This window comes from Nicotiana sylvestris, chromosome 2 (assembly GCF_000393655.2).
Source record: "Nicotiana sylvestris chromosome 2, ASM39365v2, whole genome shotgun sequence".
Lineage (NCBI taxonomy): Eukaryota > Viridiplantae > Streptophyta > Magnoliopsida > Solanales > Solanaceae > Nicotiana > Nicotiana sylvestris.
The window spans coordinates 16,713,177-16,725,966 of record NC_091058.1 but is presented as its reverse complement, the minus strand read 5'-3'; the positions used below and the strand labels follow the sequence as shown (position 1 = coordinate 16,725,966).

At 38.4% G+C, this 12,790-nt stretch overlaps 1 protein-coding gene across 1 annotated transcript; it reads right to left on the bottom strand.

The window, feature by feature from the left end:
- Positions 1-205: 205 nt before the first annotated feature.
- On the bottom strand, positions 206-11,512 carry LOC104230334 (uncharacterized). Its single transcript, XM_009783113.2, has 9 exons — positions 11,401-11,512; positions 11,130-11,252; positions 9,827-10,387; positions 8,268-9,638; positions 7,861-8,185; positions 7,504-7,765; positions 7,205-7,421; positions 1,031-1,400; positions 206-692 (listed from the first exon to the last, which is right to left on the bottom strand). Exons 2-8 carry the CDS (start codon positions 11,247-11,249, stop codon positions 1,056-1,058), a joined length of 3,201 nt encoding a protein of 1,066 aa, XP_009781415.1. The 5' UTR covers positions 11,250-11,252; positions 11,401-11,512; the 3' UTR covers positions 206-692; positions 1,031-1,055.
- Positions 11,513-12,790: the final 1,278 nt, after the last annotated feature.

Here is a 12,790-nt window from a genome sequence, read left to right as displayed (position 1 = left end):
TCTCACATATTAATTCCGTCGAGGGAAACAACACAACCAAACAAAAACTAACACATAAAAATCTTCACTTCACGCACAAACCGTATAATTAGGAGCACTGGTAATATTGTATTAAAAATGTACAAAGTCCTATATCAGCTGTATAAATATCTCCAGAGAAATCCACAATGTTCTAATTTGCTCCACCCAATGGGCACCAAGATGGTTGGGTTGAATCTCATGTGCTTTGCTTTTTTAAAATTACTTTGATTCAAGAAGGATTTGACAAGTCAAACTACAAGAAGCTCAAGCTATTTAGGCTAAAAACAAAAACAAATCAGTTCAGATGGTGAGATCTTTGAGAAAGGACATAAATGCAAAACCAAGGGAAGTGGTTAGCTCCATTGATGGGATAGCTGCAAACTGAAAGTACACAACATAATATTCTAGCCCCTCAAAAAGATTTCCCGTATCAACTTCTTCCGCATTCAATAACTGCATGAAACTAATCCTATCTATGCACATTAAGAGAACTTTTTCCCATTTTATACAGAGTCAAACCAATCCTATCTATGCACATTAAAAAAACAGTGTCTCAAAAAGTTGTATCGTTTCCACATCTCTACAAAAAATGCCCTACCAATCTTGTATATTCATGTATGCACACTTCAGTAACTTCAAGCCATCAGATGCTCTAACCTCAAGATTATTACCTGCATAGAAAGGTCACCAAACGACTACTTCAGCTTTTAGGCAATTAAAAGATCAATTTGGATTTGATATGTTTGGAGCCTTTGGTAGTCAAACACCAGGATCAGGTTTGTGAAGTTTAGATGAACTTCCTTAACACCTACATTCTTAAGCTTTTCTTAAGTTATCACGCAGCAGTTTAGTTTGTTTCAGAATCAAAAGATTTACTATGTTTCACCCTATAACAAACTGTATGTACATTGACATAGATTTGGGCCCAGAAGGGATTTGGGGTAACGTTAAACACACGCTCTAACTGTCTGACATATGCAAACGCGTGCACTTTTCAAGATAAACCTACCTGATGATGAACTCCCAATGGACGGCTATAACTCATCTTTCAAATGAAGAGCATCAAACTGCTTGCACAAGATAAGCAAAGGATCGAGGTTTGGTATCTCTGTCAGTGGCCGAATATCCCAAACCCGCATGATATCTACATAGCTTGAGGTCTCCATAACTGTCTCAAGAGTCAGAACAATATGAAGGAGCCCATCAATAGGACAGAGCTCCAATCGTTGAGTAGACATCCCATTTAAGACAGTGATATGTTCAGTGCGGGGCCATTGCCAATCACTAGAAAGCTTCATCAATATGGAAATTGCTTTCTTACGGACTTCTATGCTTTTAATTTTCTCCATTGCTTTCCAAAAGTTATCATCAACACTTACCTGTAAACGAAATAGATGAAGCCTCAATTAGTCCTGCAATACAACAGGGAGCCAACTCCACCAATGGAGAAAGATCAACAATAGGTGAACTACTGACAGATCAAACTACTCCAAACAAATATTTTACTCACTCTCCCTATTTGTCTCTAAACCCAAACAACAACAACCACCCAGTAGAATCCCACTAGTGCGATTTGGGGAGGGTAGAATGTACGCAAACCTTACCCCTACCCCGAAGGGATAGAGAGGTTGTTTCCGGGAGACCCTCGGCTCAGAGACAATAGATTCGTAACTACAACAGAAACCAGAAAAGTAGTATCAGCATCGTAAAATACAAAAATAAATGGAAAGGACAAAATGTGATAGCAGCAACAACAAATCAAAAAAATAAAAAAATTATGAAACACAATAAAAATCGCTAGCAGTCCTAGACAAACACTATCAGACTAGTTGGTGCAGCGCAGATAAACGCTCGACTACCCTCTAACCTACAACCCTAATGCTCGACCTCCACACCTACCTATCAAATGCCATGTCCTCGAAAATTTGAAGATGCACCATGTCCTGTCTGATCACCTCGGCCCAGTATTTCTTAGGCCGCCCTCTACCTCTTCTCGTAACTGCCAAAACTAAATGCTCACACCTCCTAACCGAAGCATCTGGGCTCCTCCTTCATACATGCTCGAACCACCTAAGCCTCGCTTCACGCATCTTGTCATCCACGGGAGCCACGCCTACCCTCTCCCGAGTAAACTCATTCCTAATCTTATCCATCCATCTCAACATCCTCATTTCTGCTACTTACATCTTCTGGATATGTGAAATCTTGACTAGCCAACACTCGGCCCTATACAACATGGCCGGTCGAACCACCGCTCTGTAGAACTTACCTTTAAGTTTCGGTGGTACATTCTTGTCACATAGGACTCCAGACGCCAACCTCCATTTCATCCACCCCACCCCATACGGTGCGTGACATCCTCGTCGATCTCCCGTCTCCCTGGATAATAGACCCTAGGTACTTGAAATTCTCGCTCTTAGGGATGACTTGTGAGTCAAGCCTCACTTCCACATCCGCTTCCCCCGAAATGTCGCTAAACTTACACTCCAAATATTCCATCTTGGTCCTACTCAACTTGAAACCTTTAGACTCCAGGGCCTGCCTCCATTCCTCCAGTCTCTCGTTAACGCCGCCTCGCGTCTCATCAATCAGAACTATATCATCAACGAACAGCATACACCAAGGCACCTCCTCTTGAATATGGAGTGTCAGTGCGTCCATCGCCAGGGCAAATAAGAATGGGCTGAGCGCAGATCCTTGGTGTAACCCCATAACCACCGGAAAAGGCTCGAAGTCACCTCCCACTGTCCTAACCCGAGTCTTAGCTCCATCATACATATCTTTTATCGCCCTAATATAAGCTACCGGTACACTTTTCACCTCCAGGCATCTCCAAAGAACGTCTCTAGGGACCTTGTCATACGCCTTCTCTAGGTCAATAAACACCATTTGTCTCTAAACCCGTTTCCTCAAAAATGAAACATCTTGTTTCCAAGAATTAAGCATTTACATAAACACTACCTTATAAAAATAAAATATAAAAATCAACTAGTTCCCATTTCATAATAATAATAATACTAGCAGCAGCAGTAGTAGTAGTAATAATGGTAACCAAAGAATCTAAGAAAGAATGGTACAACAATGGAACATATACTCTTGACTTCCAATGGAGAATATTCAGTCACAAGAAGCTATAATAGTATGATAGGAGCACAGTGTTCCTTGTACCAACATTAAAACCATCCAGCCAATTCAACTGCTTGGCCTTGTCCAGCATATTACTTAGACCCTCCATGGCCAAGATAAAGAGGAAGGGGGGAGAGGGGGTCACCAAAATTGAATACTTCACTGTGGTGATGCTAAACCTGATCCATTTGATCTATCTATCACCAAAACCCATCTGTCTTGGAATGGAGAAGAGGTAGGACCAGTTGAGTTGATCAAAAGCTTTTTCAATGTCTAGCTTGCACAAGATACCGGGCTCTTTACTTTTCATTCTCCAGTCCAGAACTTCATTGGCAATTAGAGTAGCATCTGTAATCTGTCTATCCTTTATAAATGCATTTTGATGATTGGAAACTAATTTACCCATTACACATTTAAGCCTTTCTGCTAGAACTTTGACTGCAATCTTATAGACACTTCCAATTAGGCTAATTGGCCTATAATCTTTGAGGTTAATTGCTCCTTTCTTCTTTGGCACCAACATTATAAAGGATGCATTGTTGGACCTGACTATGTTGCCATGTCAGTGGAAATGATTAAGGCCCCCCATCACGTCATACTTGATAAATTCCCAGGATTTTTGAAAGAAAGCCATTGTAAAACCATCAGGGCCAAGTGCCTTGTCCGTTGAACATGACTTGATTACAGCTACCACTTCCTCTTCTTCAAAAATTCTTTGAAGACTCATTTTTTCCACCTCCGTGATACAAGCTATTTCTTCAAAGTTTGCACTTGGTCTCCAAGGTTCTTGTTCTGTATAAAGATTTCATAGAAGTCCAAGATCTCCTTTCTTATCTGCTCTTTGTCTTCTATGATTTTAGTGCCCGCTTGAAGTTTGTCAATATTTTTTTTGATGACCGATAAAATTTGTCACCTTCTGAAAATACTTAGTATTCTTGTCTCCCTCTTTAGCCATAAGCACCTAGATTTTTGTCTCCAAGATGTCTCTTCTGCCTTAGCAAATTCTGCAGCTCTGCTCTCAGGTTTTGCATTTGAGTTGATTCTAATGTTGATGGAGTCGGTTCTCAAATGCTTGTTCTAGGACCATCAATTCATTTAATGCTTTGCTCTTCCTAGTTTCCACTTTACCAAAAACTTCCTTGTTCCAGCTTGTAATATCCTTCTTCAGGCACTTTAATTTTTGTGTAAGGATAAAGTCTGGGCTACCATTGACTGAATAGTTCTGCCACCAACTCTTCAATTTATCCAAAAAGCCTTCAGCTTGAAACCACATATTCTCAAATTTGAAATACGACGGGCTAGTCTCCCAATCACCACACTCCAAAAGAATAGGTCTATGATCAGAGATGACTTTAGGGAGGGCCAGCTGCTTCACAGCTTTGAATGAATCACACTATTCAGGGGAGATAAGGAATCTGTCAATTCTAGAGGCTTGTATACAATTAACTCCCCTTGATCAAGTGTAATAGGCACCCTACAATGGGAGATCAATTATTTGCAGTTCTTGTATTGACATCTGAGAAAGTCTTCATAGCCTTGGATCTTCTTATGCAATTTAACCTTTCACTCTCGAATCCACAAACATTGTAATCCCCTCCCAGAACCCATTGGTTGCTCCATAATCCCCTAATTCCTGCAATCTCATCCCAAAGATGCTCTCTCTCAGGATTAGTATGAGGGCCATAGACCCCTGTAAAGCACCACCTAAAGTCCTCATGTAAACTCTCCAGCATGCATGAAATTGTGTATGTGCCTTGATGGGAATCGATGCAGTTCCATTGTCTTTTGTCCCAAAGTATAATAATCCCACCCCTGGTTCCACATGATTTTAACTCTACCCAGTCTGCCCATCTGTTACCCCAAATGTGTTGTATCAAATTAGAAGACCACTCTTCTAATTTTGTCTCTTGCAAGCATAGAACATCTACCTTCCACTTTCGAACCAGTGACTTTATTGTGCTTCTTTTCTTCCCATCATTCAAACCCTACACATTCCAGCTCAAGATCTTAACTTTCATCCAGATGATCATATTTAAAAGTTCATGTTCAAACCCGTTGGCGTTAACCCCAAAAGCTTTGCATGCCTTGACCATAGTAAGCTTTGTCCATTTAGATGTTTCAATCACAATTGGCTCTTCTACCATGTGAGAGCTTGATCCTTCCTCATACCAGGGTAATTGCAGTGTGTCAAAAATAGAAGGAGATGAGAATTCAGTGTCGGAATAGCACATCAGTGGTAATTCCTGTCTTATGACTGGTTTTAGATGAGAGAGGAGGAGCAAATTCTAGTGGGCTTAATACAGAATGGATGGGTTCATCTGATAAAACTTTAAACCTGTTAACATTTGGGTTGGGCTTGAGACCCACCACCTTCCAATAGGTCTTGTCCTTCATTTGATTTAATTCTCTGGTATGGGCCCTCTTTTTTGGGCCTTTTTTTGTAGTATTCCTAGTCTAACTTTTGGCCCACAACATCTTTATTCTTTGCAGGAACCATTGGGCAAATAGCTGACCTAATATTTGAATTAAAGCTGGTTACACTTCTTCTCATGTGACTGATAGGAGGGACTTGAGAGATAGTTGCGATGTTCGAGGAACCTGCTCCATTAGTCATCTGCATCTGCTTTGCCTTTTAACATGGAATCTTTTTCTGAATGGGACAAAGTTTGACGTGATTATCTTCTAAAATTGAAACTTCATAATTCCATTCTCCCACCACCAGATCTAGTGTTGCCGGAGTTTTAATTGCAAGATTTTTTACACAGATGCGTGCCCAATATAGATGAGATTTGTTCTTTGTGTCTTCATCTATGCCAATAAAGCCGCCACAACTGTCTCCGATGGTACGAAAGACATCTAGGGTCCAAGAATGGAGAGGGATACCAAACGCCTTTACCCAACGATGCTCACTATTCTGACTTGTCATCTCCGATCCTAATACCGGCGACAACCATTTCAGTGATAGCTTCCTACCATTCCAGAACCAATCCCCTGCTTTGATTCTAATTGCTTCTTGTTTCGATGCAAAATCAAACAGGAATTGGTTGTGGTTAATCGGTGTTACCTGAGACCTGCAGTAACTTGCCATCTATTTATAAACCAATTTTCTATTACCTCCGGCTTTGGGCTGAGATTGAAAGGATCATTGAAACACCCGATGAGGCATTTGGCTAGTAATTTGGAATTATCATACTCTGTTGTAGGAGGGCTTTCAGAGTTTTTACCTACAGCTCTGGTTGTTGTAGCTTCTGGAATTTTAGGCCATTTGATAATTCTGGCAGCTTCAATATATGGCTTTGCCTGTGATTGGGCTAGCTGGAATCTTGGGTTGTGACCTTTCCCCAAGAAGCGAATAATCTTTACTGCAATATCTCCCCAACCGCTGTTGCAGTTTACTTCTGGAATGATGACAACTGATTTTTTGTTTCCCAACCAAGATTTCACTCTTACAAAACAGCCATGTATATTGAAATTCTGAAAGACTCTGCAAGTGTAGATCTGGATTTTCCTTCCCCATCTTCTGCAACTATTCCATGTAATTAGTGAGGCTTCTTTAAGAGCTTCACAGACCCATCTTAGGTTCCTCTCGTCAATTTTAAGGCTGCAAGTGAATCTTCTCCCACGCTCAATTAATAAGAACCATCTGTCATAATCTTCACTAATGTCGACTAACTCAAAAGATTTATCATCTGAAATGAAGAAAATCTTATCTCCCATGGCTGGAAATATTAAAAGTACACCGGAAAAGGAGTTGCCATGACAGAAAGCTAAAAGTTGAAAAGTAACTTTTTTAGAGAGACAAAATTTGTACAAGGGAAAACAACCTCTCTACGCAAAGGTAGGGGTAAGGTCTGGTTACACACTACCCTCCCCAGACCTCACTTTTGGAATTACACTAGGTTTGTTGTTGTTGGAGAATAAGAAAGTGGCACAAATAGGACAACAGTTCAGATAATAATGAGTTAACAGACAAATTTTCTAATGAAAATAAAATAAGTAGAAGCGCATTGCCAGTTGATTTAGGAGAATTTCTGCTTTAGAAACTCAAGGAGCATACCTTCCACCTTGTTCCTTGAAAAAGTACTGAATAAAGGCGTATTTTAATGTCAAGAAGGTCAATATCTATCAAGGCAGCTGCCATAGCTTTCACCAAGTCCTTGTCATTCTGAGCATCATGGAAGCAGCCCCTAACCCGAGCATCATGTACAAGTTTCTTCCAAACAGAACCGCTGCTTTTTAATGTTGCTTCATTGCCAAATATCCAGAGGCAGTGCCTGCAAAAAGCAAGCTTCTTACAGAACCACGGACAATCCCCGGGGAGTAATAAATTCAAAGTATCTTGAAACACAGAAGTACCTTGCTCTAGTTAGTGCTACATTAACCCTTTGACTATTAGAAAGGAAGCCAATTGATCTGTTCGCATTGGAGCGTACCGCTGAGATTATTATTAAATCCTTCTCACCTCCTTGAAAACCATCAACCGATCGGACATCCACCGAGAAGTCACTCTCATCATCAGTACTATATTTAGTTCCAAGGTTCTCTTTGATTGCAGCAATTTGAGCATTGTATGGTGATATAATACCAATACTAATCCTTTCTCCCGAGGCAATGAATCCTGTAACAGGGAAAAAAAAAATCAGGAAACCAGTAATTGAATTGATCTATTGTGCATCTTCACTTGATAATGCCATTAAATCAAACTTAGTATACCTTTGAAGAGGTTGGCAACTACCTCACAAACTACCGCTACCTCTACCATGTTCCGGATGCTATGCCCATCAACGACTTCTTCGTTTCCACATGCTACATTGATAAAAGAATAAGCACCATAATTTTCACCTTCAAGGTATTGCTTCTGATATCCTGCACTTTTGACATTTGGAGCATCTACAATCTGATTCTGGTAGAATTCTCTATTGGGAAATGAACTTATTGACGGGTGCATCCTATACTGAAGATTAAGAAGGTGTTTCTTGAATCGCAGAAGTGCCAACCTCTCAAACAAGCTCCGCCCAAAATTGGCCTCCTCGCAAACCTAATTAGAAAACGACACATCTTACTTTCTTATTGTGTAGTAATTTTATAATTAGGTACCATTTAAAGTATCACATGACAACCTTGCTTTTAACCATGGCAGGCAGTTGCCACTCGTCCCCTATGAGTATAGCATGACGGAGACCAGGAATCTGTAAAGGGATAGTTGACTCGCATTCTTTAAGCTGAGCAGCTTCATCAATAACCAGCAATTCAGTATCTGTATCATGCAATTTGAAGGAGCTTGAAGCAGTACAGAAAATCAGGCATGCATTTTTCAAAATTTGATTTTTTATTGAGAACTCATCTTCAGGTTCCAAAAATCTGTTAGGAAAGGATTTGAGTATCTTAAGGCACTCTTGTTTAGCCAATTCTACATCAGAAGAGTCGCCAGTCACTTGTCTCTCTACTTCTTTGTTTCTAACAAAGACTTCTTTCAAGTTTCTACCCTTAAAAGTAATACTTTGCAATAAACTACTAAGTGAGTTAAGTAAGTTTACAGCTTTGATCATGTCTTTTGCCACCACCACGGACAGGAGTGAAGTTGGCAAGTGCATGACAAAGTTAACAACATAGAAAGTAAAAGCCTCCAGTTTGCAATTTAATCTGCTAGTCACAAAGTCCTCAAAATTTAACCTTTCTTTAGTTTGATGAAAATCATTATGACACTTTCTAGGAACAGATCTTGAATGTTTCTTTTTCCAAGAAAACCCTCTGTCAAGTTGACTTTCATCATTCAGGTTTATTGTTTTGGAAATTACTTGCCAAAGTCTCTTGTTCCACTCGTCCTTGAAGTCTTGAGCACATAACCTCGGGGTTTTGTCCTCCTTTTTCAGGCTTTCTTTATTATAATTAGCATTATTATAATTATAATATTCCTGAAAAAGTTCAGCATCAGCATCTTCCTCTTGACCATTTATGGAATAAAGCTGGTACAACATTTCAGTGTCTTCAAGTAGTGTTATCAAATACTGCAATGAGTAATTCCAGCCAGAGGAAGGAGTAAAGCACCTTGCTAGAACTTTAGCACGATGATCAAGAAAAATATGAAGTAGCGCATCTTGGTTATCGAAATTCATCCGTTTTCTGTTTCCAAACAGAATTATATCCCCTAGACCGTAAGTCAAAAATTCAGATGATTCCAGCACAAGCCTCAAAACTCGTCTAGAAACTTCTAGGATTGCAACATTAGTTGGAGCACAAGTTACTGTTCTGCAATTGAGGCTCAGAAGTAGAAACAACAATGCACTAACTGTCTTCGTTTTCCCTGTTCCAGGAGGACCCCAGATTAGTTTAGTCGTGTTCTCGTGATGGCAATATTTTGTCGCGAGACAGTTCAACACTGCTTCTTGTTGGGAATCATTAAGATTGATTGACCGATTTGTTGCAAGGATCTTTGATCTGCATAATCTATACACTTCCCCTTGCAAACAGAGATTACATTTATCCTTACCCTGCAAAGGCAATAGAAGAAGCCAAATATTTCATATTATTTATAGAATGAAAAAGTAAGAGTTTGAAGAATTTGGTTGATAAAAGGTCATCTAATAGTGACGTGAAAATTCAAAAGGAAATGTGAAGATGTATCATTCAGGTAAGACTGTTTGAGCACAATAACAAGTGAGAAAAGTATGAAGCTTACAGTCACAGAAAATCCAGGTTCCAGTACTTTCTGAATGACTTCGGAGTTTTGCCTTTCCAGTCCGAAGCTCAATGAATTCCAAATGCGTGTATTTGTTGTCGTATTTATAAGAGAAACCAAGAACAAAGAGTCCTTTATATGACTTTTCCAAGTGCCCTGTTCAACCAAGAAGGGCCTCGAAGAAAAGACCTTGATCTTGATATAATCTTTCTCATCTGTCACTCGTTGAACCAAAGCAAGTAAATAGGACATTGTGGGTCTGTTTAGATCATCGACACACGTTGGTCTTACATCTGTAATGGCAAGTAGATCCCCCGTCTCAGGTTCATATGCTCTGCCATCACTACTGATCTCTTTCTTTTCCACCTCAATAATGTATAAGCATTTATCAGATGGCTTACTGCTCTCCGCTTCCTCAATAGAAAATATTTTGCATATCGATGCACTTGCCACTTTATCAAAGCTAGAAGACAAATCAGCATGTGTTTCCTCTATAAGAGGGAAGACGAATGACCTCATATACAAAGTGATGGACTGAAACGTCAAAGGGATGTTCTTCACCTAAAGGATAATTCAAGATCATAAGACTAGAATATACTTAAGATAGAGAACCAAAATAAATATGCTCAAACATCACGGAAGCTAATGCACTTTTTTCTTTTGTCTTGACATAGGTATATCAAATCATCATCTTCAACATCCGATGTGCAACATTAATAACATCACTTATACTAGCAATGCTCCCCGAATCACTTATTGAGAGACAGGTTTTTATTACAACAAATGCAGCCGATTGTCCAAATTCATGACTAAGACTAACAAGTACTATAAGCATTATAATCCACATTTCATATGCCTTTTCCCATAGCTTCTATATGCACTACTCATCTTGTAAAAAAAACAAAACAAAAAAAACAAGTCAAATGCGAAAATGAGACCCATTCAGTCTAACAAACAACAAAATTACAACAAGTATCATGTTTTACTAACCAGGTTTACAAAATAGGGAAATGGTTTTAATTTAAAATCAGGGGTAGATGTCGTATGATAGCAGCAGCTGAACATCCACTACATACATAAAAGCATTCATACATACATACATGATACATAAATACATAAATATGCTATGGTACTCTGCACCTACTGACTTAAAATTTGGATACTATTAAGGTTAAGAGTAAAAACCCTGGTCACAAATGCTACCAAATAAAACAAAAACAAGGTATAAAAGCAAGAATTACAAGAACTAACCACTGACATTACACTGTAAAAGACAAAGGGGAAAATAGCAGTAAAAACAAACCTTGTCTTTATAAAGGTCTTTGTTAAGGACATCCTTAAAAGACCAAGAAAAGATAACATGTATAAGGCTCTTTTCACGAAGAATGGCTTCAGCCTCATCATCAACCTCCATTTCTGTCATATTCTGCAAAACCCCATTTCATGATCACAACATTTGAAAAAAAAAATAGCAACATTCTAAACATATTGTAACCATTTTTATCAGAATATATGAAGCAAACTAGCAATGTCCTAAAATAGATAAATACAGAGAGAGAGATGAAGTAGTTAACTGTAAAGTTGGAACGATAACTGCTGCGTCCAAATAGGGCTTAGCAGTAGCAGTGATTCTTGGAAGAAAGGAACGCGCTTTAATGGGAAGCAAGAAAGAGGCCACGGGACAAATATATAAACCGTTTTTGGACTTTTTTTGGTAAAGTGCAAACTAGTCCTTCACAATACTGTTAATTCGGATCAGATATCCGAAATCCGAACCGATCCATTCAATTTCGTATTTTGGATTTCGGATTTCGGATTGTGTTTATTAAAATTTCGGATTTCGGATCGGATTCAAATTGGTATATTTTAATCTGATCCGATCCGAAATTCGAAATTATTAGGGCATATATAAATACTACACTTTAATTTCGAATAGTCACTACTTCCTTTACATCAACCTCCAAGTTATTACCTTTACAATTGCTAGACTTAGCTATATTGGCACCATAGTACTCTCATAATTGCATAAACATGAATTTTTCTTAATGTATTGCTTCTTTTACAAAGAAAATATACATATTAGTTTAACTTTGAGGCATAATAATACGATCCGAAATCCAATCCGATCCAAACTTTAAAATTCGATCCAATCCGATATAATTTGGATCGGATTCGGATTGCATTTTTTAGAATCCAAAATCCGAAATGTGCTAAATCCGATCTGATCCGATCTGTGCACAGCCCTACTTAACATTTACCACAATTGCGATTTTGTCGTCAAACTAATGTCTGCTCTTGTTAGCTTAATTGAAATATTGTCATTCTTCTACAACTAGTCAATAATAAAAAAAATATTTATTAAATTAAATTATAATCGGGCTTGTTTGATCCTATTAAATCGTGTTGCTTTAATAAAATTCAATTGTCATTTGTTTATCAATATGATATACTCAATAATAAAATCTCTATTAAATCAAGGGAAAATTTCACATAAGAACAATTGAGATTCCTACTTTTTAATTTTAGCCCATATTTCAAATTACAACTAACTAGCCCAAAAATAATAGGCTAAGATTCAACATCCAACTCCAATAGATTCTCAAAATTACTATTAGATTTTTAAAAAAGATTGCTCAAGCTTTTAAGTTAATTTTCGAATCAATAACTTTAACCCAAATATTAGTTCAACAAACCAAATCTATTTGGATCGTGAAAATTAGATTTTTAACAAGCTTAAATATGTGAGTTTAGATTCCGAATTTGATTTGTAAGAAATTTGAAGTGGGTATTATTTAGAATTGTTAGAAATAGTATAAGGTAAGCAACATCCACTTCCAACCAAGAGGTTGTGAGTTTGAGTCTCCCCAAGAGCAAGGTGAGAAGTTCTTGGAGGGAAGGATGTCGTGGGTCTATTTGGAAATAGCCTCTCTACCCTAGGGTAGGGGTAAGGTCTGCGTACACATT

Bases quoted from the DNA above. Each gene is read 5' to 3' on its own strand.
- LOC104230334 (XM_009783113.2), bottom strand. From the start codon at position 11,249: ATGACAGAAATGGAGGTTGATGATGAGGCTGAAGCCATTCTTCGTGAA. The intron at 7,766-7,860 runs GTATACTAAGTT...TCCCTGTTACAG, and splicing joins AGTTGCCAACCTCTTCAAAG to GATTCATTGCCTCGGGAGAA. The intron at 1,401-7,204 runs GTATGCTCCTTG...TTTCGTTTACAG, and splicing joins TTCAAGGAACAAGGTGGAAG to GTAAGTGTTGATGATAACTT.